This window comes from Salmo salar, chromosome 14, assembly GCF_965601325.2.
Source record: "Salmo salar chromosome 14, fSalSal1, whole genome shotgun sequence".
Taxonomy (NCBI): domain Eukaryota; kingdom Metazoa; phylum Chordata; class Actinopteri; order Salmoniformes; family Salmonidae; genus Salmo; species Salmo salar.
The window spans coordinates 70,711,030-70,738,770 of record NC_138304.1 but is presented as its reverse complement, the minus strand read 5'-3'; the positions used below and the strand labels follow the sequence as shown (position 1 = coordinate 70,738,770).

Sequence of the window (27,741 nt, the reverse complement as noted above, 5' to 3'; positions counted from 1 at the left end):
TCAAGGCTTAAAAATCCTTCTTTAACCTGTCTCCTCACCTTCATCTACACTGTTTGTGTAGATTAACCATTTCCATTCTATACTTCTTTGGTTCTTTTTCCCTTTATTGTTGCCCAGTGTGATTCAGAAACGTTGTCTTTTTGCAGCACAGGGTCAGCTGTAGCAGGTTAGAGATTAAGAGAAAGATGCACCAGAGTTTACTCTCTCTCTCTCTCTCTCTCTCTCTCTCTCTCTCTCTCTCTCTCTCTCTCTCTCTCTCTCTCTCTCCAATTTAAGGGCTTTATTGGCACGGGAAAAAATATGTTTACATTGCCAAAGCAAGTGAAATAGATAATAAACAATAAAAAATGTACTGTAAACATGAATAATTATCATTTTCTTTTCTCATGATTTGGTTGGGTCTAATTGTGTTGCTGTCCTGGGGCTCTGTGGGGTCTGTTTGTGTTTGTGAACAGAGCCCCAGGACCAGCTTGATTAGGGTTCTCTTCTCTCTGCAGGTGATGGCTTTATTATGGACGTTTTGGGAATCACTGCCTTTAGGTGGTTGTAGAATTTAAAGCCTCTTTTCTGGATTTTGATAATTAGCTGGCATCAACCTAATTCTGCTGTGCATGCATTATTTGGTGTTTTACACAGAGGATATTTTTTGCAGAATTCTGCATGCAGAGTTTCAATTTGGTGTTTGTCCCATTTTGTGAATTCTTGGTTGGTGAGCGGACCTCAGACCTCACAACCGTAAAGAGCATCGGCTTCTATAACTGATTCAAGTATTTTTTAGCCAGATCCTCATTGGTATGTCAAATGTTATGTTCCTTTTGATGGCATAGAAGGCCCTTCTTGCCTTGTCTCTCAGACCGTTCACAGCTTTGTGGAAGTTACCTGTGGCGTGTTTTGTGTGCTCTAGGGCAACGGTGTTTAGATGGAATTTGTATTTGTGGTCCTGGCAACTGGACCTTTTTTGGAACAACATTATTTTTGTCTAACTGAGATTTACTGTCAGGGTCCAGGTCTGACATAATCTGTGCAGAAGAACTAGGTGCTGCTGTAGGCTGCCCTTGGTTGGGGACCGATTATCAGCAAACAGTAGACATTTGACCTCTGATTTTAGTAGGGTGAGGCCAGGTGCTGCAGACTATTTTAGTGCCCTCGCCAGTTTGTTGATATATATGTTGAAGAGGGTGGGGCTTAAGTTGCATCCCTGTCTCACCCCCCAGCCCTGTGGAAATAAATGTGTTTTCTTTGCCAATTTTAACCGCACACTTGTTGTTTTGTGTACATGGATTTTATAATGTTGTATGTTTTCCCCCAGCACCACTTTCCATCAATTTGTATAGCAGACCCTCATGCCAAATTGAGTCAAAAGCTTTTTTTGAAGTCAACAAAGCATGAGAAGATTTTGACTTTGTTTTGGTTTATGTGTTTGTCAATTAGGGTGTGCAGGGTGAATATGTGGTCTGTTGTACAGTAATTTGGTAAAAAGCCAATTTGACATTTGCTCAGTACATTGTTTTCACTGAGGAAATGTACAAGTCTGCTACTGCCAAGTTTACACCTTCACTATTACAGTGAAATGTTTTGTCCAGGAAGTTGTCTAAAAGGGATTGAATGTGTTGTTGCCTAATTGTTTTTTGGTAGGTTTCTGCACTACTTTCCTTCCATCTATAGCATTTCTTAATATTGTGCAGTTCCTTTGGCTTTGATGCCTCATGATTGAGTATTGCTCCGTTCAGGTAGACTGTGACTTTACTGTGATCTGATAGCGGTGTAAGTGGGCTGACTGTGAACATTCTGAGAGACTCTGGGTTGAGGTCAGTGATAAAGTAATCTAAGGTACTACTGCCAAGGGATGAGCTGTAGGTGTACCTACGATAGGAGTCTCCTCGAAGCCTACCATTGACTATGTACAAACCCAGTGTGCTACAGGGCTGCAGGAGTGACCCATATGTTTTGTCATAGTTGTGTCTAGGGGAGCATATTTGGAAGGGAATACTGTCACCTCCTGGTAGGTGTTTGTCCCCCTGTGTGCTGAGAGTGTCAGGTTCTTGTCCATTTCTGGCATTTAGGTCACCACAGACTAGTCCCCCTCAAGGACGGAGAAGCTGTTAAAGTATGAGTTTTCTATTGGGAGTATATAGGTAGTACACATGAGGACATTTTTCTCTGTTGAGATAATTTCCTTATGAATTTCTAGCCAGACCTAACCCACTCTAATTTAATAGAGTAAGTTAGGTCTGCTCTATACCAAATTAGCATACCCCCTGAATCTCTACCCTGTTTCACACCTGGTAGTTTGGTGGATGGGACTACCAGCTCTCCCTAGAGGGCAACCAGTGGGTCCATCTCCTTTATACCATGTTTCTTGTAGGATGACAATGTCTGTATTTCCAATTTCTTTGATGAAGTCTGGGTTCCTGCTCTTTAGGCCAAAGGCAGATGACATCAGACGTATATTTCAGGATGAGATGGTAAAAGCTTTGCGTTCCATAGTGTGTAGTGTTGTTTTCGTGTGGTTTAGGACCAGACCATTACAGTCAGTGTGGGCAGAGCAAGGGGGGGGGGGGGGGGGGGGGCAGAAAAGGCATATGTCAGATATGGGGGGGGGGGGGGGCTATATAGGATGTGGCCAGAGTTTGTTTGGGGTGGTCTCAGCTGGTTGAGGTGTGGCTGGTGAGGATGTGGTCTGGGTGTAGGTCCTCTTGGCGTGGGTTCTCTCTGTGCAAGTCCTTCGGGAGGGGGTCTTGCAGGTCTGGGAGGGTGTCTCGCTGGTCTGGGTTGGGTGTCCGTTGTTCTGTTGCTCCTGTGTGAGGTGCTGGGGCTTGCGGTTGAGGGTGATGTCCTTCAGTGTCCTGGCAAAAGTTGGGATTGCTGCCTTGTAGAGGTGGACCTGGTTGTAAAAGGCTGTTCAAGTCCAGGGTGGAGTGGTGGGCCAGGTAGACATTAGGTGGGGTTTGGGCCTGTTGCTCTGCTACCTAATGTCTACCTGGCTCATCAGGTTGTTTTTGCCCGTGTGAATTATAATGTGGCTGGGGGACCCAAGTCTGTCCTCTGACAACAGCTCCAGGGCATACCTAGTGTTTGGGCACCAGAGTTTAGTCTCTCTCTCTCTCTCCCTCTCTCTCAGAGATCACAGTGTATGAACAGGAAGTGATCATCGTGCCCGTCCTGCTCCTTGCAAGCTTCTTGGTCTCTCTGCTAATCGTTCTCCTGCTGAGGTACTGCCCTGGAAAGGAAAACCGCAGACGACCCACAGTAACCCTAGCCCGACCACACAGCACCAGCAGGTCGAGCAGACACACACAGAGGAAAAGTGCCAGATGGAACCTACAGGGCATTGAGGGTAAGTTGGTGTGCACATCGATGTAATGCCAATGAGCTTGACTGATGAGCCAGCACAAGTACCCTGTTTTTAGTTTCCAGAAAATAACCGAAGCAGAGGTTCTAGCTGCCCTGTGTGCCATTGATACTAAGAAATCCTTAGGCGCTGACAATTTAGACCCGTTCTTACTTAAGTGTGCTGCACCTATCATTGCTGGTTCAGTGACACACATTTTTAATCTAACATTAAGCACAGGAATTATCCCTAAGGTGTGGAAAGCAGCTTTTGTTCTGCCATTACATAAGGGAGGTGACGGTAGTGATTTGGATAACTATCGACCCATCTCTAGGCTCCCTTGTCTGGCAAAAATCCTACAATCTATAGTCAACAAACAGTTACAGTCTTTTCTTTCTGCTAAGGGTATTCTTAGCACCAATCAATCTGGTTTTAGATCTAAACACAGTACCACATCGGCCACTATGCTTGTTGTAAATGATATTGCAAATGCCTTAGATGATAGAAAGCACTGTGCTGCGTTGTTTGTAGATTTGTCAAAAGCTTTTGACACTGTAGACCATGCTATCCTTTTGAGTAAGCTGTCATCTATAGGAGTGGGCACTGATGCCTGCCGATGGTTTTATGACTATCTTAAAGATAGAACTCAGGCCGTCATGGTCGACGGGGTCAAGTCTGACTCCTTACAGTTACTTAAAGGGGTGCCTCAGGGTTCAATAATTGGCCCACTATTGTCCTCACTTTATATAAACAACATTGGTGATGATGTCAAATATTGTAAATTCCATTTATATGCAGATGACACAGTGATGTACTCTATTGCTCCAACAGCGGACCAAGCTTTAATGCAGTTGGAGTCTGATTTTAGGATACTACAGGGGTCTCTTTTACAGCTTAAACTTGTTTTAAACGCTAAGAAAACAAATGTCATGTTTTTTTCTAGGTCTAAACTCTCAGTTAGAAACACTTTTGTAATCACTAGCTTGGATGGTACTCAAATCAAACAGGTCTCTGCATATAAATACTTAGGGGTATGGTTAGATGATAAGCTTTCTTTTAAAAAACATGTTACTGAATTGGGAAAAAAGCTCAAATTCAAGATAGGGTTCCTTTACAGAAACAGGGCTTGTCTGTCCTTTGTAAATAGAAAACAAATTGTGCAGGCTACTTTTATGTCCGTTTTAGATTATGGTGATATTATCTATATGCATGCATCGGCAAACACATTAAAACCACTGGATGCTATTTACCATTGTGCACTCAGGTTTATCACGGGTGATAGTTACAAAACTCATCACTGTATCCTATATCAACATGTGGGTTGGGCCTCTCTATCTGTGAGGCGAGAGCAACATGCTCTCTTGTTTATTTATAAAGCGCTTCTTTTAAAACTACCTCCATATATATCATCATTAATTTCCACTAGATATACACATTTTAAAACCAGATCACAGATGTGGATTACATTACAGTCTCCTGCGGTCTCCACAGAGTTGGGTAGGACTGCCTTTAGTTCCTTTGCGCCTTATTTATGGAACAAACTGCAGATCCAACTTAAGTTAGACACTCTGGTGTCCCTTGCCCATTTTAAAAATGTTATGGAGGATCAATATGATGTTGTCTGTGATTGTTTCTGTTGAATTGTGTCTTTGTTTTGTATGTTTGAAATGTTCTTGTCTGTATGCCTAAAACTGTACATGTCAACATGTTTACACAGGGCACAGCCGTAAAAGAGATCCAGGTCTCAGTCTGTTTTCCCTGTTAAAATAAAGATTTTTTTTTTTTAAGAAAAAAAGAAAATTCTTCCCAGTATGCACAAGTCTCTCTAGACAAATGGCAATGTATCAATGCTCCAGCTTAACACATCTTTACAAGTTGTGTTGTCAGTTGTGACAGAGAGGACGAGTTGGAAAGGGGAAGTTTAGCGTTTTAGTGTTTACTATTTAGTGTTTTACAAAAGTAATATTGACTTGTGTTTGGTTGACAGTGCAGCCAAATATCGACATTTAAAGGAGATCTAATGCTTGGATAGGTTCATCTGAGCCACTGGCTTAATCCTATTCTTTAACTTTTTTGGTTTAGTTGAAGACCTAAATCTAACATGTCATTTGTTAACTTTGTCGACAAGTTAATTGGCTATTTACTGTATTGTAAAAGTTTGGTTGTCCACACAACCAAATATCGACATTTGTATCTTTTGTGCCACTGACTTAGTCTGACTTTAACTCCAGCTTTTCTACAAATGAATAATTGATATATTGCATTAACGTCTCCATCTCAACCAAGAATCAAAGTTGAAGAATATAACTAAATCACATCAAACTTTATTTAAAGTGTATTTAAAGTTTAATTTGATTTCATTTCCTATTCTATTCTATTCTTTAACTTGTATTTTTGGTTGAGATGGAGACATGAATCCAACATATCAATTAGTCATTTGTAGACAAACTGTGATTAAAGGCTGATTAAGTCAGTGGAACAGATGGAACTATTCAAGCAGAAGATCTCCTTCAAATATTGATATTTGGTTGCGATGACAACCAAACACAATTCAAAATATCCAGTTTGTCTACAAATTAATAATTGATATGTTGGGTTTCCATCTCAACCAAAGTGAAATAATATGACTAAATCTAATCAAACTTTAAATGTACTATTTTTTTACTTTGATTTTTAGGTTGAGATAGAGACGTGAATCCAACATATTAATGATTAACTTAAAGATTATATTTGAATTCAACCAAAGCTTGAAACCATAGGCCTATATGTATTGTCTATGTTTTGTTGAACCCTGGGTTGAATTGAAACAATAGCTGTTGATGACATTTCATTTGCTCTGTTAAAACTACCCTTTTGGAATGACTTCAATAGCAACAGTGAATCTATTTTGTTACTAAGAGGCCTCTCAATAATCATTCTCACAATAGCACATTGATAGTAGGCTGTGACAAATATAAAAGCTGGGCTTGGTTAAAACCCTGGATGGGAGACCAAATGAATAGTTGTAAATCAACTCTCCAGTAGGACGTGCCGCCCAGTCTATTGTTTTTTAAATTCTGATAGTGGATATAACGTTGAAGTTCTGACATTGTTTCAAAGGTACAAATTCAACATATTTTAGGTGTGTCTATGTTGAAAATTGGTTACAATGACGACATAATCCTGTGGTTGAAATTTCTTTCCTCAAAACAACAGTTACTTTTTTCAAATCCAGTTCATTTTCAAGTTAGATTCCACATCACAGTACTTTGACAACTTACATTGAAACACTGAAGCACACGTTTGTGCCCAGTGGGTTACGTTGCACCAAGGTCAGAGATATCCGAAACAACTCTGTACTAGAACTACAGTAGAGTAGTAAGTATTTACAAACTGTGTAAAACACATACTTAGTCAATTGCTTAAGCACAATGATTGCCATATGGTTTATTTCAAAATTTTTATGTAAATGTTTGCCAAAACTAGACAAACTCCTGGCATATATTAATCTACTGGAATATGGTGTATTTATCTACTTTAAAAAGCCTGCATTGGCAGAAACTGATGTTTGTTTTGTAATGCATGAGTTGCATCTCTAGGTCTCTTCTATGCAGTGGTGGAAAAAGTATCCAATTGTCATACTTGAGTAAAAGTAAAGATACCTTAATAGAAAATGGCTCAAGTAAAAGTGAAAGTCACCCAGTAAAATACTACTTGAGTAAAAGTCTGAAAGTCTTTGGTTTTCAATATACTGTACTTAAGTATTGAAAGTACATTTAATTGCTGAAATATACTTAGGTATCAAAAGTAAAAGTATAAATAATTTAAAAAAAATCCATATATTAAGCAAACCAGACGGCACCATTTTTTATTATTTTTTTAATTTACGGATAGCCAGGGGTACACTCCAACACTTAGACATCATTTACAAATGAAGCATGTGTGTTTAGTGAGTCCACCAGATCAGAGGCAGTAGGGATGACCAGGGATGTTCTCTTGAGTGTGTGGATTGGACCATTTTCCTGTTACTTTTGGGTGTCAGGGAAAATGTATGGAGTAAAAAGTACCTTATTTTCTTTAGGAATGTAGTGAAGTAAAAGAAAAGTTGATTTTTTTTGTTGTTGTAATGTACAGATACCCCAAAAAACGACTTAAGTAGTACTTTAAAGTATTTTTACTTAAGTATTTTACACCACTGCATATATATAATTTGATATATGTGCAATACCCATCTCTTTACCTGCAGCTCCTCCTGAGCTGAACCCTCTGGAGCATGAGGAGTTACCTATGAGCACTCCGACCCGGCGTGACACCCCAGCGACGTTGTCTGCCGTACCGGAGATGCCCAAAGAGAGACTGCATGGCTCTTTCAACCTGGTCACTCCGCTGCCACTCTCCTTCTCTGTCAAACCGGACGACTCTGTCACCCTCTACAGGGCAAGGATGGACAACAGAGACGTGGTTCTACGGACACTTAAAGGTAACATGCTTTGATATTCATTGGAATTATAAAATCGACGCTCCCATCCAGAGACTGACACTCAGTGTATTGTCAGACCTTGAGGCTTATACGAGTATAAAACCTGAAATCTTGGGGATGTTATCTTGTCTTTGTGTTACTATGAAATCTTGTGATCTTAACTCGATATTCAAATCAAAAGACCTAGTCCAACCCATAGCAAAATTGACTAACTTTCCCATGAGTACCCTACTGCCAGATAAAGGAGAAAAACATACAACAGTTTAAGATCAGTTTAAGCAAGGCAAGGTGTAGAATCTCTAATCTTGATAGTATAATGAGTAGTTATTTGAATGTAAGGTGATTTGTAGATCAGTGATTCTACGCAGTCTGACTGCAACGTAGTCAATCTCAACACGTACCTTTTCTCACCCCAGAAACAGCCGATGACAGTGAGCGCCAGTCCTTCCTGGGCTTTGCCTCCTTCCTGTCTGAGCTGGGGCCCCACCCCTTTCTGCCTGGTCTGATGGGCGTGGTCTCCCTACGTACCCCCCTCATAACCGTGATGGAGGAACTGGTGCACAGGGACCTGCTGGGGTTCCTATGGAGGTGTCGACAGGTATGGTACTCCCATAGAGTTAGATAGAGGACTCATCGTTATATCTGTGCCATTATAGCGTCTGTGACATCATGGGCAGCATCATTGAGGCCACAACCCATAGGAATCACCACCCAATTGACTACTTTAAAATGGGCGAAGCACGGTAGAAGCCCTCAATAGCAATGTCCATGCTAAAATGGCTTGAATCCATGATGAGTCCTCTATCCAACTCTGTGGGTACTCCTACTGTAAGTTACCAAATAGCTGGGGGTGTTCAGTAGGGAGAACACTGTTTTAAACAGAGTGAAATGGAGAGGTAGCCTACATGAACTTGTCCAATGACAAGTTATTGTTTCACCAAAATGTTTTGCTACGGACTGGGGTATACTGAACACTACCCTGATATGTTAGGAAACGGCCCAAACTAGAGATCTGCCCGCACAACTTTTACGTAAATTGTCGTCAGTTTGCCTGAAAATTCTAGTTGTATGTGGGTCTCAAGAGGCTGAGCAAACACTCTGTCACTCATGTAGACTACAGTGAATATGGACATGATCATTAGTGATAGTGTGAGTGGAAACTCACAGTGCTCTTTCTTGGCAGGACACAGGTGTGGAGTCCCCATGCGATATCACAGAGCAGCGCATCTTCACCATGGGAGGACAAGTGGCTTCTGCTCTGGTTGGTCTCTCTCCCTCTCGCTCTCCTTCCCACACGTCAAGTGATCCATCCATCTCTGTCATTTTGTCTACAATTAAAAATGATAGTTCAAGTTGAGTGCGTATGTTATAAAATGTCAATCTGATGATTACATCATTCTTATTCAGAACTGTATAAGCACTGTGACAACCGCTGATGTAAATGATCATTTGATTTGAACCTATTGGTAGGGGCCAAGAGTTTTACCTCCTGGCCATAACTACTTGATTCGTCTGTATGAATGGCTTTCATACGCTTGAATGTCACATAGCCATATTAAAACACAACATCCTCTCTAATTGTGTATTCAGGAATACCTGCACGGTCAGAGCTGTATCCATGGCAATGTTGGAGCTCGGAGCGTGCTGGTTGGTCGAGACCTAACGGCTAAACTGTGGGGATTGGGTCCAGCATACTGTAAGAAAACACAAGCAGGAACTCCAGGAGAGCTGCAGAACATTGAGATGAGGAAGTGGCAGGCTCCAGAAGTATTGGCAAGGAGACCTGTCAGCCAAAGCAGTGACATGTAAGTCGCCAATCTGATTGGACATATCCATTACACAAATTATCAAAAATACATGTGATATTTTTACTTCCACAATGAACTCTCCGACCATCCTTTTTTCCAGCTGGTCTTTTGGTATTCTGCTCCATGAAATAGTGACACTAGGTAAATGCTTTTCTAAATAAATAATGTATCATTACTGGTCTACTGAACTGCTATAACCATCACTAATCGGAAAAACATTTATCTCATTATTATAATGTTTATCTTGTATACACACCCTAATTCATAATTTATTCCTCCACTTTGTAGGTGACCCGCCATTCCCTAATGTAATGGCCGGTGATCTTCTTCAATACCTCCAGAGAGGAAAGTCTCAGAAGAGACCAGCTAATTGTTCTAACTCACTGTAAGAGACCACATTAAGTAATAATACATGAATAATTACCTGATATACGACAGAAAACATATGATTATAACAGTGCTGTAATAGTTCACTTCGACATTGGTAAAGATGGCCACAACGATTACCACAAAACAAGTTACATTGGTTACAAAAGCTACTGTATCTTTTTCAGGTATTCCATAATCAAGTCCTGCGGCCAGTTCGCTCCACACGAGCGCCCTGCATTGGCTGAGGTGATCCAGAAGCTCCAATCAGGAGAGAAGAGTGCCAACAATAGGACAGTTCTTCAAGTGCCTGAGCCACTGGACATTGAGAAGTACCTGCGGGAGGCGGGATTTGGAGAGGCCTACAATTACGTTGTTCTCTGATTGGCTCCTGCGATGGTCGTTTAAATTAAGGTCTACATTACGTTCAGTGTTGCTTTTCTCACATTATCATGAAGACTGCTGGGAGAGCGTTTTGAATGTCAAAACAACACAACTTGTTTATCTTTAGGTCCCTTACTATGCTCAATACAACATAAGTGACTGATGAAACACTCAGGTATTAACACATACAGAATTCGGAATGTATTCAGACCCCTTGACTTTTTCCACATTTTGTTACATTACAGCCTTATTCTAAAATGGATTACGTTGTTTTAAATCCTCAGCAATCTACACACAATACCCCATAATGACAAAGAGAAAACAGATTTTTAATCATTTTTGCAAAAAACAGAAATACATTATTTACATAAGTATTCAGACCCTTTGCTATGAGACTCGAAACTGAGCTCAGGTGCATCCTGTTTCCATTGATCATCCTTGAGCTGTTTCTACAACTTGATTGGAGTCCTCCTGTGGTACATTCAATTGATTGGACATGATTTGGAAAGGCACACACTGATTTATATAAGGTCCCACAGTTGACAGTGAATGTCAGAGCAAAAACCAAGCCATGAGGTCAAAGGAATTGTCCGTAGAGCTCCGAGACAGGATTGTGTCGAGGCACAGATCTGGGGAAGGGTAACAAAACATTTCTGCAGCATTGAAGGTCCCCAAGAACACATTGGCATCCATCATTCTTAAATGTAAGAAGTTTGGAACCACCAAGACTCTTCCAAGAGCTGGCCGCCTGGTCAAACTGAGCAATCGGGGGAGAAGGGTCTTTGTCAGGGAGGTAACCAAGAACCCGATGGTCACTCTGACAGAACTCTAGAGTTCCTCTGTGGAGATGGGAGAACCTTCCAGATGGAAAACCATCTTTGCAGCATTCCGCCATTCAGGCCTTTATGAAGCCACTCCTCAATAAAAGGCACAAGACAGCCCGCTTGGAGTGTGCCAAAAGGCACTTAAAGACTCTCAAACCGTGTGAAACAAGATTATCTGGCCTGATGAAACCAAGATTGAACTCTTTGGCCTGAATGCCAAGTGTCGCGTCTAGAAGAAAACTGCCACCATCCTTACGGTGAAGCATGGTGGTGGCAGCATCATGCCGGGGGGATGCTTTTCAGTGGCAGGGACTGAGAGACTAGTCATGATCAAGGCAAAGATGGAACAGAGCAAAGTACAAAGAGATCCTTGATGAAAACCTGCTCAAGAGCGCTCAGGACCTCAGACTGGGGCGAAGGTTCACCTTCCAACAGGACCACGACCCTAAGCACACAGCCAGGCCAACGCAGGAGTGGCTTTGGGACAAATCTCTGAATGTCCTTAAGTGGCCCAGCCAGAGCCCGGACTTGAACCTGATTGAGCATCTCTGGAGAGACCTGAAAATAGCTGTGCAGCGACGCTCCGCATCAGACTTGACAGAGCTTGAGAGGATCTGCAGAGAAGAATGGGAGAAACTCCCCAAATACAGGTGTGCCAACAAGCTTGTATCGTCATACACTAGAAGACTCGAGGCTGTAGACGCCGCCAAAGGTGCTTCAACAAAGTACTGAGTAAAGGGTCTGAAAACTTATGTAAATGTAATATTTCTGTTTTTACATTTTTTATAAACCTGCAAAAAATGTCTAACAACCTGTTTTTGCTTTGCCATTAAGGGGTATTGTGTGTAGATTGATGAGGGAAAAAAACTATTTCATACATTTTAGAACAAGGCTGTATGTAACCTAACCAAATATAGAAAAAGTCAAGGGGTCTGAATACTTTCCGAAGGCACTGTACTTATATTGTGTATTTAAAGAATAATATATGTATATTTCTATATTTGTCCACTGTCCCACTGAATATCTGTGTGGCTCCGAAGGACAACAAAATGAAGATTCCCTGTTTTGCTGCAGGTTCTAATGCCAGTGACTTCCAAGGCCCTACCTGGGTCTCTATCCCACACTAGCTCTATATTTCTACTGTACATGGTCACTCGCACTTTAACCCTTTAAACAACCACAGTGCCACCAAATAGAAATGGCTAAGTGCCTCATCATAATAAAACCTAGCCCAGCAGGGAAAGTAAGTAAATCCACTCAAAAACTATCTTTTATAAATATTTTTCCATTAGTCGGCTTTTATACAATCCCAAAATGTTCTGCATGTCAGCAGTTTCCAAGATGCAGTATTGGACTTTTAAGAAGCAAATTGTTACCGGCCACATCATCATGATGATGAAAAATGCACCATACATGTATATCATACATCATTTGATATTTCCCTTTAAGGCATCTGTTGTTCAACAAAGCAAAGTGATCCTTATTTGAGCTGGGATCCCTGCCTAACAAATATGACTTAAAAAACTCAGAAGTCTTAACCAATCAAAGGACTGTAAAGTAAAGAGCACAACTAGCTATTACACACAATAAACGTTCAGTCGACACAACACTCAAATCAGTTTCAAAATAAAAGCACTACCACCCCTCCATTTTGTCCTAGTAGTTTGTTTATTTTTTTGCATGATATTGACCTCGCCTTCTCCAAGCTTATAACGTAAACACACAATTAGCAGAGGACCGAAACATAAGATGATTGATTATTCATAATAGCCACAGTCACTGCTTCTGTAACAAAAGCCTTGGATAGGTAGAAGTTATGAGGAAAGCTATGAGGAAGACCACAATCCAGGGTCATGTTCATTAGGGCATGCAGCGAGAAAATTTGTGTTTCTTATTGGACAAGTCCAGGTAGTCCCTCCCTGTTTCAGTCAGTTTTTGTCCGTTTGATGCCTAATGAACACGACCTTGGTGACATGTTCTGTCCACTACTGTAAATAGCTCATGCTGTGTGTAAAACTGCAAAGATTTTACAAAAAAAACACAAACATTTGAAATAGACAGGAGGGCATATAATCTGAAACACGTTTGGAAAACTACAGTAGCCAATGGGACGGTATAACTTGGATCAGGTGTACCAGTACTTCAGATCCTCATAGATTATTGCTGCCACCTCACGTACATTGTAAAAAGGAAGTTTTTTATATATAAATCCTGTGCACCAATTGTACATTTTTTTTCTAATTTCAGCGGACAGAAAATGTCACCCTCTATTGATCCTTAGGCCAGTATATTTGCTACTCCTCAGTAATGGTTGGTAAAGGCAACGGTCCATTGCTTTACATGACCTTACCATACATAACTGCTCGTAAAAATACGGAATGATAAGAAACACGTCATTTATTTTTTACGGACGACTCCGTTCTAGTTCTATTTTCGCTCGTCGAAACTACTTAAAAAGGCCACAATTTCCACAGAGAGATAACGCAATGATTCTCTACAGCGTAAACAAAGGCAGTCCAGCCAACAAAGGTATATTTAAATATATAGGCAAACATTACACACATATATATAGGGTTTGCTCACTCACTCACATAATGTAACATAATACTCTACATTGAAGGTTCACGTCTTGTGGGTAGAAGCCTCATCTTTTCCACTTTCATTCTATGTTTGTTTTGACAAAATACACTACATGGACAAAAGTATGTGGACACCTGCTCGTCGAACATCTCATTCCAAAATCATGGGCATTAATATGGAGTTGGTCACCCCCTTTGCTGCTATAACAGCCTCAACTCTTCAGGGAAGAATTTCCACTAGATGTTGGAGCATTGCTGCGGGGACTTGTTTCCATTCAGCTACAAGAGCATTAGTGAGGTCGAGCACTGACGTCGGGCGATTAGGCCTGGCTCGCAGTTGGCATTCCAATTCATCCCAAAGGTTTTCGATGGGGTTGAGGTCAGAGCTCTTTGCAGGTCAGTCAAGTTCTTCCACACCGATCTCGACAAACCATTTCTGTATGGACCTTGCTTTGTGCAAGGGGGCATCGTCATGCTGAAACAGGGGCAGCTCTAGCAGGGCAGAAGTTTGACAAACTGACTTGATGGAAAGGTGGCATCCTATGACAGTGCCATGTTGAAAGTCACTGAGCTCATCAGTAAGGCCATTCTACTGACAATGTTAACCTATGGCTGTGTACTCGATTTTATACACCTGTCAGCAACGGGTGTGCCTGAAATAACCAAATCAACTAATTTGAAGTGATGCCCACATACTTTGTACATATAGTGTATAATAAAATCAACAGGGACCCCACTTAACACAGCTAAAAAGTATTTCAATGGCCATATTGTCACCTCTTCTCTCTCTCTCTCCATCCCTTCTTTCTCTCCTTTTATTTTGGGGGGAGTATTTCAGAATCCCTCCTTTGCTCCTTTCATCCTTCCTCTCAGTCTTTTAGGTTGTTGATGTGGGCACAGATCTTGAGGGCGGGACCGAGCTTGATGTTCATGGTGGACATGAGATGCTCCTCTCTGAGCAGCAGCAGGGCCTGTCCATCAATCTCCTGGGACAGGAAATGGGCTGCCAGCTCCTCACAGTCTGCGAGAGGAGAAAAGGAGGAGAGACGGAGAGAAAGAGGGAGGTTGGGAGTAAGAGAGGGCGACAGAGAGCGAGAGAGAGAGCGAGAGAAAGGGGGGGAGACGGTAAGCAAGACAATAACATGAATAGCATTTACAATGGTGAAAATACAATAGCAATCGTATTATCATAGAATAACACTGAGATTAAAAAAAAAAAAAAAAAACAAGTACGATAACTGTTTTAAAGATTTCAAAAGTCACAAAAAGAGTAGCATTTGTGTGTTGTTGCATGACAACGCATGTCCTTCTGAACTGTATCAACCAATGGTGTCTACAGTATACAGCTCATCTCTGTGGTACCAACCTTGCAGAGATGATATGAACTGAGAAACTTCCTCCACACTCCACTGGGCAGGGCTGCCAGGCAGGAAGTGGGGCGCCGCCGAGCCCTCCAATCGGAGTGTGGGGGGAGGCTGGTGACAGGAAGAGGAGGAGGCCGGGGAGAAGGACATGGGGTCGTCCTCTTCCTCCTCGCAACTGGAGACGTCGTCTGAACGGCTGGACTCGGAGCGGCACTGTAGACAATGAACCAGGACTGTATGAGAGGTGTTTGTGCAACAAGGTAGTCACTGGATAGCCATGTCCCTTCAGCACTGTTCCCCCTAAATTAAAATTCTGAGTGGTAGATCTTGGCTTGCATTTTGACTCAGAAAAGGTTGGTGACCACTGTTCTAGAGTTTTCCCTGTTAACACTATCACTGTTTTCCTTTACTGTGGAAATGTGATCAAATCAATGCAATATAAGCTACTTTCAATGCAACATACTGAAACAAAACCAACTACGCAAGATATTTGTTGTAGGCATAACGCATCTGAGTAGGAGTCTATTGCATCTGAGTAGGAGTCTATTGCATCTGAGTAGGAGTCTATTGCATTGACACACACTACTCAGTCCGTACTGTACAGACCGGTGAGGCATAAACAATCAGAGCTGCAGTAGGCCTATATGCAAATAGACCATTGCCATATATGGATCTCTGCCATTTACTTTCAACTGGACTGTGTTTACAGCATGAGCAGTCGTGAGTAGATGAGCTTGTTTTGAGATCAAAGCAAGAGCTGCATGTAGCCATGCATGTTCATATCCTTTGCTAGTTAGTGAGTTGTTAGCCCAGTTATAGATAATTTGTAGTCAGAAATAGGGGAGTGATTGCTTCCTACATGGGCACAAAGCGTGTACATTTCTAGGCATCTTTGAAAAGCGAGTCAGGTAAAGAGCTTTTTTTTTGTCTTAAAGGGGCAGTGTTGTATTTTGAGACAGGCTTGAATAAGCTATGTGGCCAATAGGTAGCATAATTTGTCAGATTTTCTGTAATAATGGTATGATAATAATAATGCATTTTGTAAAGTGGTTTTTGAATCAAACACCACAACAGCATTTTCAGTCACCTTCTTGTCTCAGGGACAAGTGGATAAACAGGTTAATGTCAAGCCGTGCATGTTTTTTTTTAAAGTCTCATGGATTGAAGGCCTACATTGAACACTACACATTGGCTGCTACTATAGGCTGAATGATAGAACAGCTATTTCCATGTTAAAATGTTATGGGATGCATTTTCTCCATTGTAACCTACATGGCCACTGTTAAAACTAACTTAAAGCGGGTACAGCCTCAGTGATCACAGTAAACGCAAGCAGGAAAATGCACAGAATGTTCACAACGTTCTGCACCCAGCAGACCTGAAATTTGCTCAGTGCCGGAATTTCTTTTGAGGGAATATTGCTCTTCAGTCATCCATGCCAGCTCAAAAACAAGTTTACAACTATCAATGATGAACTGACCATTACCTTGACTGGTAAGGGTCTCCCGGCTATTTTGGCACTGGCGATCTCGGAGCTGGTCCTGTGGGGAACCCTCCTCCTCAGGACTCCGTCCTCGTCAGAGTGGGTGAGGTGAAGCCCCTGTCGCAGGCGGAAGTGCTGGCTGCAGCTCACATTATACCTGGAGCAACAGGGAGACATATAGTAGGCATACACAGAGTGTACAAAACATTAAGAACACCTGCTCTTTCCATGACACAGACTGACCAGGTGAATCCAGGTGAAAGCTATGATCCCTTATTGAATGCTTTTGAAGCCTTGAGACTACTGAGACATGGTTTGTGTATGTGTGCCATTCAGAAGGTGAATTGGCAAGACAAAAGATTTAAGTGCCTTTGAACTGGGTATGGTAGTAGCTGCCAGGCGCACCAGTTTGGGTGTATCAAGAACTGTAACGCTGCTGGGTTTCTCACGCTCAACAGTTTCCCGTGTGTATCAAGAATGGTCCACCAACCAAACGACATCCAGACAACTTGACACAACTGTGGGAAGCATTGGAGTCAACACGGGCCAGTATCCCTGTGGAACACTTTCGACACCTTGTAGAGTCCATGCCCCGGCGAATTGAGACTGTTCTGAAGACAAAAGGGGGTGCAACTAGGAAAGTGTTCCTAATGTTTTGTACACTCAATGTACACTGACATATATACTGAACAAAAATATAAACACAACATGCAACAATTTTACTGAGTTACAATTCATATAAGTAAATCAGTCAATTGAAATACATTCATTAGGCCCTAATCTATGGATTTCACATGAATGGGCAGGGGCGCAGCCATGGGTGGGCCTGGGAGGGCATAGGCCCACCCACTTGGGAGCCAGGCCCAACCACTGGGGAGTCAGGCCCAGCCAATCAGAACGAGTTTTTCCCCACAAAAGAGCATTATTACAGACAGAAATACTCCTCAGTTTCATCAGCTGTCCGGGAGATTGGTCTAAGATGATCCTGCAGGTGAAGAAGACGGATGTGGAGGTCCTGGGCTGGCTTCGTTACACGTGGTCTTCAGTTGTGAGGCCGGTTGGACATACTGCCAAATTCTCTAAAATGACGTTGGAGGCGGCTTATAGTAAAGAAATGAACATTAAATTCTCTGGCAACAGCTCTGGTGGACATTCCTGCAGTCAGCATAACAATTACGCAGCTCCCTCAACATTTTGACATCTGTGGCATTGCGGTGTGTGACAAAACTCCACATTAAAGAGTGGCCTTTAATTGTTCTCGGCACAAGATGCACCTGTGTAATGATCATGCTGTTTAATCAGCTTCTTGATATGCCACACCTGTCAGGTGGATGGATTTATCTTGGCAAAGGAGAAATGCTCACTAACAGGGATGTAAACAAATTTGGGCCCAAAATTTGAGAGGAATAAGCTTTTTGTGAGTATGGAACATTTCTGGGATCTTTTATTTCAGCTCATGAAACATGGGACCAACACATTACATGTTGGGTATAAAAGAAAATCAGTATAGTAGACACAGAACACTGCAGTGACTTTGTACTATATTATGACTTTACCTCTTGGAACAGGTCAAGGAGCAGAAGCGCTTGGTCCCTCTAAACTGTCTGGCTGGGGCGAAGCTTTTGCAGTACTCACACTTCAGCACTGGGAAGAGAGAACAGGAAAAGGGGGGTTTAAAGAACTAGATTAATTACAGTTTGTAGTCAAACCAGTGGCTTTGATGGAAACGTGACTTGGACTATGGTCTGAGCCTAACCTGCAGCTGTATTCACAGTCTTAGGCTGACTGGCGTCTGGATTGTCCATGGCCAAATCTTCTCCAGCTGGCTCTTTCACCGGCCCACTCACCTGTCAATCAAAATACAGGAACAAAATGTGTTGTGTACAACATTACTGATTCAAGGGAATTATTGATAATATTGTTTTGATCTACAGTACATGTCATTATTTACATCAGATGTTATACGGTACATTCCGAAAGTATTCAGACCCCTTGAATTTTTCTACATTTTGTTACATTACAACCTTATTCTAAAATGGATTAAATATTTTTTTCCTCGTCAATCTACACCAGTGGTGGAAAAAGTACCCAATTGTCATATTTGAGTAAAAGTATAGATACCTTAATAGAAAGTTACTCAAGAAAAAGTAAAAGTCACCCAGTAAAATACTACTTGAGTATAAGTCTAAAAGTATTTGGTTCTAAATATACTTAACTATCAAAAGTAAATGTAATTGCTAAAATATACTTAGGTATCAAAAGTAAAAGTAAAAGTATAAATAATTTCCTATTACTTCTATTAAGTAAAGCAGACAGCACCATTTTCTTGTTTTTTAAATGTATGGATAGCCAGGGCCACACTCCAACACTCAAGACATTATTTACAAAAGATGCATTTGTGTTTAGTGAGCCTGCCAGATCAGAGGCAAAAGGGATGACCATGTGTTGTCTTGATAAGTGGGTGAATTGGACCATTGTCTGTCCTGTTAAGCATTCAAAATGTAACAAATACTTTTGGGTGTCAGGTGAAATGTATGGAGTAAAAAGTACATTATTTTCTTTAGGAATGTAGTGAAGTAAAGTAAAAGTTGTCAAAAATATAAATAGTAAAGTACAGATACCCCAAAAAACTACTTAAGTAGTTCTTTAAAGTATTTTTACTTAAGCACTTTACACCACTGATCTATACACAATACCCCATAATGACAAAGCAAAAACAGGTTTTTAGATTTTTTTGCAAATTTATAAAAAATACAAAACGGAAATATTACATTTACATTAAGTATTTACAGCCTTTCGTCCTCTTGGGTATGATGCTACAAGCTTGGCACACCTGTATTTGGGGAGTTTCTCACATTCTTCTCTGCAGATCAGCTCAAGCTCTGTTAAGATGGATTGGGAATGTGCACAGCTATTTTCAGGTCTCTCCAGAGATGTTCGATCAGGTTCAAGTCAAGGCTCTGGCTGGGCCACACAAGGACATTCAGAGACTTGTCCCAAAGCCACTCCTGCGTTGTCTTGGCTGTGTGGTTAGGGTCGTGGTCCTGTTGGAAGTTGAATCTTTGCCCCAGTCAGAGGTCCTGCTTGCTCTGGAGCAGGTTTTCATCAAGGACCTCTCTGTACTTTGCTCCATTCATCTTTTCCTCGACCCTGACTAGTTTCCCAGTCCCTGCCGCTGAAAAAGATCCCCAAAGCATGATGCTGCCCCCACCAGGCCTTACTGTAGGGATGGTGCTAGGTTTCCTCCAGACGTGACGCTTGGCATTCAGGCCAAAGAGTTCAATCTTGGTTTCATCAGACCAGAGTCCTTTAGGTGACTTTTGACAAACTCCAAACGGGCTGTCATGTGCCTTTTACTGAGGAGTGGCTTCCGTCTGGCCACTCTACCATAAAGGCCTGATTGCTGCATAGATGGTTGTCCTTCTGGAAGGTTCTCCCATCTCCACAGAGGAACTCTGGAGCTCTGTCAGAGTGACCATCGGGTTCTTGGTCACCTCTCTGACCAAGGCCCTTCTCCCCCGATTGCTCAATCATGTCTCAGAGATTTACAGACAATTCCTTCCACCTCATGGCTTGTTTTTTTGCTCTGACATGCACTGTCAACTGTGGGACCTTATATAGACAGGTGTGTGCCTTTACAAATCATGTCCAATCAATTGAATTTACCACAGGCGGACTCCAATCAAGTTGTAGAAACATCTCAAGTATGACCAATGGAAACAAGATACGCCTGAGCTAAGTTTCGAGTCTCATAGCAAAGGGTCTGAATACTTATGTAAATAAGGTATTTCTGTTTTTCATTTTTTATAAATTTGCAAAAAACTATTAAAACCTGTTTTCAATTTGTCATTATCGGGTATTGTGTGTAGATTGATGAGGGCATTTGTAAAAAAAAATCCATTTTAGAAAATTCAAGGGGTCTGAATACTTTCCGAATGCACTGTATATCCCCAAAGGGTATGAATGGATGTTGTATTGTATATGAGAACCACAACTACTCTAAGGTGAACTGTACATACAGGGAAGGGTTCAGCTCCCTCCTGGATGACGAAGCCCTCTATTAGGTGGGTGAGAACGTGGGGTTTGACCACAGCCTGTGGAGGGGGGGCTCTCTCCCCCTGGCCACCCCCCATACGGGACACCGAGAGGGCAGGGGAAGGAGAGGGAGAGGGAGAAGGTGGACCAGGGCCTTAAAAGACAGTTGTGGGGAGAGAAAGGATTTGATCATTTATTTTTGAACAATTTGAGCAAGGCTGACTGGCCAGTGTCTAAATCTATGCAAACATGAGGTTTTTGGAGTCATGTATAGGTATGAAACAAAGGGGATTTGACATGCTGGTGGCTGGGCTATGGTGGAAAATGGTCTCCCTGCACTCTTATCCTTCCAGTGGTTGTAAAAGAGAGGAATGAGAAAGGCAAAGTATTTAAGACAAGTGGGCACATTCGTAGCTGACTCCTTACCTGCTTCCATGGCGGAGGAGGAGAGAGCAGGGGAGTGTTCACTCATAGGAACAAGGTGGGGAGGAGGGGGACCATCTTCCTCATTGGCTGCGTCTGACTCGGATTTCCTCTTCATCGACTTACCCTTTGAGGAATGTCATTATTTCACAAATGGAATCGACAACTAATACGTAGTTTAGAAACATCAGTAATTTATAGTGTCATCAGTGCTATCAGTAAGGAACAACTCACCTGCGGAGGCTGAGGACACACAGACTCTCCATTGGCAGCCACTACAGTGGATGCACTGCTCGCCTCAACCAACGGCAGGGGTAGAGTGAGGGAGGAACGGGAGAGGTTGGGAGGAGAGATGGCGGCCTGGGACTGAGAGGAGATGCTGGTGGCCAAGGTGCAATTTTGATTTTGATTCAGCCCAGGGCTCTGATTGGCTTGTGCTTGCACGTGAGAAACATGGGCCAATGAGAGGGCTTCCTGGGCTGATTGAAGGCTCTTTAGACCCGCCCCTTTGCCTATACCCCCTCTCTCTCTGGATGCGATGGAGGCCACCATGGTGAGGAGGCTGGCGCTGTTGGAGCTATTTAGAAGGGTAGCTCCGTCCTGGGAACAGGCGTTCCGGGCCTGGACCAAGGCCAAAGCCTGGGGGTTTCCTATGGAGCTTGGCCTGGCCCCTACTATCTGGACTGGGATGTGCGGCGGAGGCTGGGCGGCACTAGTCTGGTTGTTGGCAGGGGGCGCAGGGAGGATGGGAGGTGGGTTGCGGGAGGGCAGTTGCAGTGGCATACGGAGACCCTGTTGAGTTTTGGGTTGGATTGGAATGGGACCGTTCCCATGGCCTCCCTTGTCGTTAATAGTGCTTTTCTGCAGAGGCTGAACCACCAGCGTTTGAGTACTAACATTGGGCTTGATGGTGGCAGCACCCATCTGGTAACTGTGGGACTGGGTGGGTGCACTGGAGGTGGGCACCAGAATGTGCGTCGCCGTGGTGGCGGAGTTTACCGTGGTGATAGCCCCGCCCCGGCCATAGTTGGGTCCGGAAAGGAGGAGCTGTGAGAGTGGGACAGAGGTGGAGGGTGAGGAGGGGGTGTTGGAGTGGTGGTTGCCCGTCTTGAGGTTGAGAGAGGAGAGGTTGGCGTTGGAGCTCTGGATGTAGGTGGGGATCTTGATGTGGGACTGTTGCAGTTGGGCTGGTTTAGTGGGAGACTGCTGAGTGGACTGGTTGAACTGCTGGTGAGATGACTGTATAAGGGAGTAGGTCGCTGGAAAAGAATGAGGGAAATGAATAACTAACAGGCAAGTAAGTATGTAAAGCTAAGTATGCTGCGATTTCACTCCCCACCTGTTTCACCCCTCTCTGGGGTTTCAGTCTTGACCCCGACCCCCTTGGGACTGCCGACACATCGCAGAGCCAGGTTCTGCACCTGGCCCAGAGAGAAAGGGGAGATGAGTTTATGAGGATTGATGGAAAGAAGAGGCCAGAGAGAGGGACGCAAGAGAAGTACAAGCAAGAGTTTCACCAATTTCAGAGTATAATACTGTAGTTTTACTGCACAACAATGATAGATTTTTACTGGTCCCAGATCTGTTTGTGCTGTAATGACCATAGGAACTGGCAAGACAGCAACAACAGATCTGGGAAGAAGCTATTCTAGATTACATCACTAAAGCAGGACTCACTCCAATGCTCTCAGTCACAAATACAAAGTTGATCCATACCTGGTCATTGTCTGATTGGTTGCTGGAGGAAGTAGGTGTAACTTCCTGTTGTTGCTGCTGCTGAGTCTGTGGCTGCTGGGTGACCGTTGCCATGGCAGCAGTTGCTGTGCTACCAGGCATAAAGATGAGTTGTGAGGAGAGGGGAGCCCTCAGAGACCGGTTCACCTACAGTACAACAAAAGAGACTGTCAATCAAACAGTCCTTTCATGGAGACAAATGACAAAAGCAGATACAATACTCACACTCCTGAGCCAAGCCCGAACCACACCAAGCTAAGCTGTACTGTGCTGACCTGGTTATGAATCCACTGTAGTGGAATTGGAACCGTGCTGAAAATATCTGAGCCAGCAAAGTTTTGTTCGGGTCGGCCATATAGTGTGAATCAGGCAATGGTGCATGTGTTCTCACTCTCAGATACATCTGTCCCTGTCCTGCTGCACTCCCACCCAGCAGCACTGATTGGCTTATGGTGGATGTCCCAGAAGAGCCTGGGCCTATAGCGCGGGTGCTGGTTATGGCCCCTCCCCCAGAAGTGGTTACGTTCACCTGAAGGGGAAAGAAAAAAAGTGAATTTGAGAACAACCAAAGCAAACTGTATTGACTAGTTTGGAGACAATTAAACAATGGAAGTGCCACTAACTCAAATATATAAAATGTCACAGATGTTCAAATTGAAAATGATGTTTTTCATGCAAATATCACTGGAGTTCCCTATTTGAAGCTGTATTTGTGTCAATGATACCAGTTACATTCTGTTAAATGTCCACAAAGCACAGACATCCCTGGGTCGCTCCTCTTTTCAGTTCGCTGCAGCTAGCAACTGGAACAAGCTGCTAAAAACACTCAAACTGGACAGTTTTGTCTCCATCTCTTCATTCAAAGACTCAATCATGGACACTCTCACTGACAGTTGTGGCTGCATCGCGTGATGTATTGTTGTCTCTATCTTCTTGCCTTTGTGCTGTTGACTGTGCCCAATAATGTTTGTACCATGCTATGCTGCTGCAATGATGTGTTGCTACCATGTTGTTGTCATGTGGTGTTGCTACCATGCTATGTTGTTGTCTTAGGTCTCTCTTTATGTAGTGTTGTGGTGTCTCTCTTCTTGGGATGTGTTTTGTCCTATTATTTTTATTTTTAATCCCCCGTCTCCGCAGGAGGCCTTCTGCCTTTGGGTAGGCCGTCACTGTAAATAATAATTTGTTCTTAACTGACTTGCCTAGTTAAATAAAGGTGAAATAAAAATGATTGTGTGCTGTGCTTATTCTGAAAGAGGCATGTATGTGTAAACATACAGATGTGACTGTTGTGCTGGTGGTCTGAGAGGTGCTGTTGGTGGCAGGGCTGGACTGGCGACTGGCAGCAAAGGTGGCCTAGAACAGGGACAACAAGGAATAATGCAAAAAGCCATTGCCATAGTTTAGAGCAGAAAAAAACAGACTATGTACCAAACCTTATGATGATGTTTCAACATATTGTACTGCCACCCTACCCTAAACATTCTGCCTTTTAAAATAGCAAACCAACCGTAACCTGACCATGTTAAAACAGCACTAATGTCCACTATTCTGAGCATGCATTATTGGTACAGTTGAAGTCGGAAGTTTACATACACCTTAGCCAAATACATTTAATCTCAGTTTTTCACAATTCCTGACATTCAATTCTAAGAAATTCCCTGTCCTAGGCCACTTAGGATCACCAGTTTATTTTAAGAATGTGAAATGTCAGAATAATAGTAGAGATAATTATTTATTTCAGCTTTTAATTCTTTCATCACATTCCCAGTGGGTCAGAAGTTTACATACACTCAATTAGTACTTGGTAGCATTGCCTTTAAATTGTTTAACTTGGGTCAAACATTTCAGGTAGCCTTCCATAAGCTTCCCACAATAAGTTCGGTGAATTTCGGCCCATTCCTCCAGACAGAGCTGGTGTAACTGAGTTAGGTTTGTAGGCCTCCTTGCTCGCACACACTTTTTCAATTCTGCCCACAAATTTTCTTTGGGATTGAGGTCAGGGCTTTGTGATGGCCACTCCAATACCTTGACTTTGTTGTCCTTGAGCCATTTTGCCACAATTTTGGAAGTCTGCTTGGGGTCATTGTCCATTTGGAAGACCCATTTGCAACCAAGCTTTAACTTCCTGACTGATGTCTTGAGATGTTGCTTCAATATATCCACATCATTTTCCTTCCTCATGAAGCCATCTATTTTGTGAAGTGCACCAGTCCCTCCTGCAGCAAAGCACCCACACAACATGATGCTGCCACCCCCGTGCTTGATGGTTGGGATGGTGTTCTACGGCTTGCAAGCATCCCCCCTTTTCCTCCAAACATAACGATGGTCATTATGGCCAAACAGTTCTATTTTTGTTTCATCAGACCAGAGGACATTTCTCCAAAAAGTATGATCTTTCTCCCCATGTGCAGTTGCAAACTGTAGTCTGGCTTTTTTATGGTGGTTTTGGAGCAGTGGCTTTTCCCTTGCTGAGCAGCCTTTCAGGTTATGTCGATATAGGGCTCGTTTTACTGTGGATATAGATACCTTTGTACCTGTTTCCTCCAGCATCTTCACAAGGTCCTTTGCTGTTGTTCTGGGATTGATTTGAACTTTTCGCACCAAAGTACGTTCATCTCTAAGAGACAGAACGCGCCTCCTTCCTGAGCGGTATGACGGCTGCGTGGTCCCATGGTGTTTATACTTGCATACTATTGTTTGTACAGATGAACGTGGTACCTTCAGGCGTTTGGAAATTGCTCCCAAGGATGAACCAGACTTGTGGAGGTCTACAATTATTTTTCTTAGGTCATGGCTGATTTCTTCAGATTTTCCCATGATTTCAAGCAAAGAGGCACTGCATTTGAAGGTAGGCCTTGAAATACATCCACAGGTACATCCACACCTCCAATTGACTCAAATGATGTCAACTAGCCTATCAGAAGCTTCTAAAGCCATGACATCATTTTCTGGAATTTTCCAAGCTGTTTAAAGGCACAGTCAACTTAGTGTATGTAAACTTCTGACCCACTGGAATTGTGATACAGTGAATTATAAGTGAAATAAACTGTAAACAATTGTTGGAAAAATTACTTGTGTCATACACAAAATAGATGTCCTAACCGACTTGCCAAAACTATAGTTTGTTAACAAGAAATCTGTGGAGTGGTGGAAAAACGAGTTTTAATGACTCCAACCTAAATGCATGTAAACTTCCCACTTTAACTCTAGGTGTGGTTCATAAAGATGGTTCTTTACCTGTTGTACTGCAGCCAGGTTTTGTAGCTGGGCACTGTTGATCTGTTGCTGCAGCATCAGCTGCTGGAAGTACTGCGCTGCGTTGGGCTGCCTCTGCAGTGCCTGAAGGGCCTTCAGTTGCACAAGATACAAAAAAGGGAGGGAGTAATGACATTGCACTGTCAATAGCCTGCAGGTTGATATACGAGCGCTTACACAGTGATAATGAGACAACAACGCTACAGGCAAGGATTACAGATGATCCTGTGTGAATACAATTTGTGATTGCCATGTCAGTAAAAGGCATAGGATATACCCATTCATATGCATCACACCTGTGCACACGCACACCCACACGTACTGACCTGCACCTCTGAATACAATTTGTGATTGCCATGTCAGAAAAAGGCATAGGATATACCCATTCATATGCATACACACCTGTGCACACGCACACCCACACGTACTGACCTGCACAGCCTGTCTCTCGTACAGGGACATGGAGTTCATTGGAGAGGGGCGGGAGTTCACTCCCGATGGAGTGGTTCCATTGGTAGAGCCCTGGTTTTGGTCCCCATCTGTCTCCATCACTGAGGAAAAGAAGAGAAGCTTTCAATCAAATGCTGCCTAGAAAACAATGTCAAAAGACCTGGCTATCAGTCACTGGTGGAAGGTAAAATATTATTCACACTACAGCTATGTGGAGCTGTAAGGCGTGGAATATATCTGTCATGCCTGGATAACTAACATCTATATTTACATGTTGACAAGATTGTATCTATCAATCAAGAATGTCATTCCTCCGTTCACTCCTTCACGTGACTGCTTGCAAACATTTGATTGTCATGCAACATAAATCCAATACATCCTAACTAGTAATACATGCATTATTAGTCGCTTGCGAGGTAAAACATTATTAGATAGCTAGCTATCCACATGTTATGCAGCTCACTTGTTTCACTATAATTAAAAGCAAGTTGAGTGCTGCTAGCTAGTACAGTGGTTAACTAGCTAGCTACAGTAACTAGTTGCAGACAGTGCTAGCACAAAAGCTAGCTACTGTAACTAGCTAGCTACCCATGAGCACCGTATGCTGCAAATCCCTTGCTCACCGTGGACGTTCGTGTATTGCCACCTATATTTCTATCTCGACTTCAATGCGTAGCAGTATGCAACAAGTCCTTTTGCACGACGATATTACTGTACATTCAATTAGGTTGTTGACAGTTTGCATAAATTTGGGTGGAGGACAACGCCTCCTTCTGATGTTTGTCGTTTTCCGGCGCAATGGAATGACGGCGCACGTAGGTCGCCTGCCACAATGTGTAACAACAACATAGTTACAACGTAATATCTACCTGCAACAGGGTTAATATATAATTCATTGCGACAATGTATGTGATGCTTCCTGTTACACTGTAGCTGCATCATGAAATAATAATTCGAGCAGCCTTGTGCATCCGCTACAATGAATTTGATTACCCCAATTGTGTGACCATTCACACATTTTCCAGAAATCATTGTTTCATGCTTGTAAAATGAGCGAAACCGTTTAACTAAGATGCGTTTATAAGTAAAACTACCATTACATTTTAAAACGAGGTTAAACAATGTACTTACTTTGGCCACTTTCTTTCCCTCGAAACGTCAAGCTCTAAACCTGTCACTCAAAATGGTCTCTGTCAGCATCACCTAGTCCCAATCATGTTGAAAGACTATGTCCAAATGAAGT

The 27,741-nt window shown here is 42.7% G+C and overlaps 2 protein-coding genes across 4 annotated transcripts in view; one reads left to right on the top strand and one right to left on the bottom strand.

Moving 5' to 3' along the window:
- LOC106569995 (tyrosine-protein kinase STYK1) overlaps positions 1-12,819 on the top strand; it is a 17,544-nt gene extending 4,725 nt beyond the window's left edge. For both annotated transcript variants that reach the window (XM_082961131.1, XM_014141825.3), the window contains 8 exons: positions 3,122-3,337; positions 7,557-7,790; positions 8,207-8,388; positions 8,974-9,051; positions 9,381-9,595; positions 9,699-9,739; positions 9,887-9,983; positions 10,153-12,819. In XM_082961131.1, the coding sequence (XP_082817257.1) occupies positions 3,122-3,337; positions 7,557-7,790; positions 8,207-8,388; positions 8,974-9,051; positions 9,381-9,595; positions 9,699-9,739; positions 9,887-9,983; positions 10,153-10,348 (1,259 nt within the window). In that variant the 3' untranslated portion in view covers positions 10,349-12,819. The remainder of the gene's footprint in view (positions 1-3,121; positions 3,338-7,556; positions 7,791-8,206; positions 8,389-8,973; positions 9,052-9,380; positions 9,596-9,698; positions 9,740-9,886; positions 9,984-10,152) is intronic.
- On the bottom strand, positions 12,818-27,741 carry LOC106569996 (polyhomeotic-like protein 1). 2 transcript variants are annotated; one of them, XM_014141827.3, is made up of 15 exons: positions 27,630-27,741; positions 26,481-26,599; positions 26,031-26,141; positions 24,069-24,146; positions 23,182-23,319; positions 22,773-22,937; positions 22,396-22,477; positions 21,291-22,315; positions 21,060-21,183; positions 20,618-20,787; positions 18,355-18,445; positions 18,155-18,242; positions 16,602-16,755; positions 15,118-15,328; positions 12,818-14,772 (listed from the first exon to the last, which is right to left on the bottom strand). In XM_014141827.3, coding segments are annotated over exons 1-15 (2,709 nt in total). In that variant the 5' UTR covers positions 27,631-27,741; the 3' UTR covers positions 12,818-14,620. The 2 variants fall into 2 exon arrangements, with proteins under 2 accessions (XP_013997302.3, XP_013997303.3); XM_014141828.3 differs by lacking the exon at positions 27,630-27,741 and adding an exon at positions 27,122-27,285.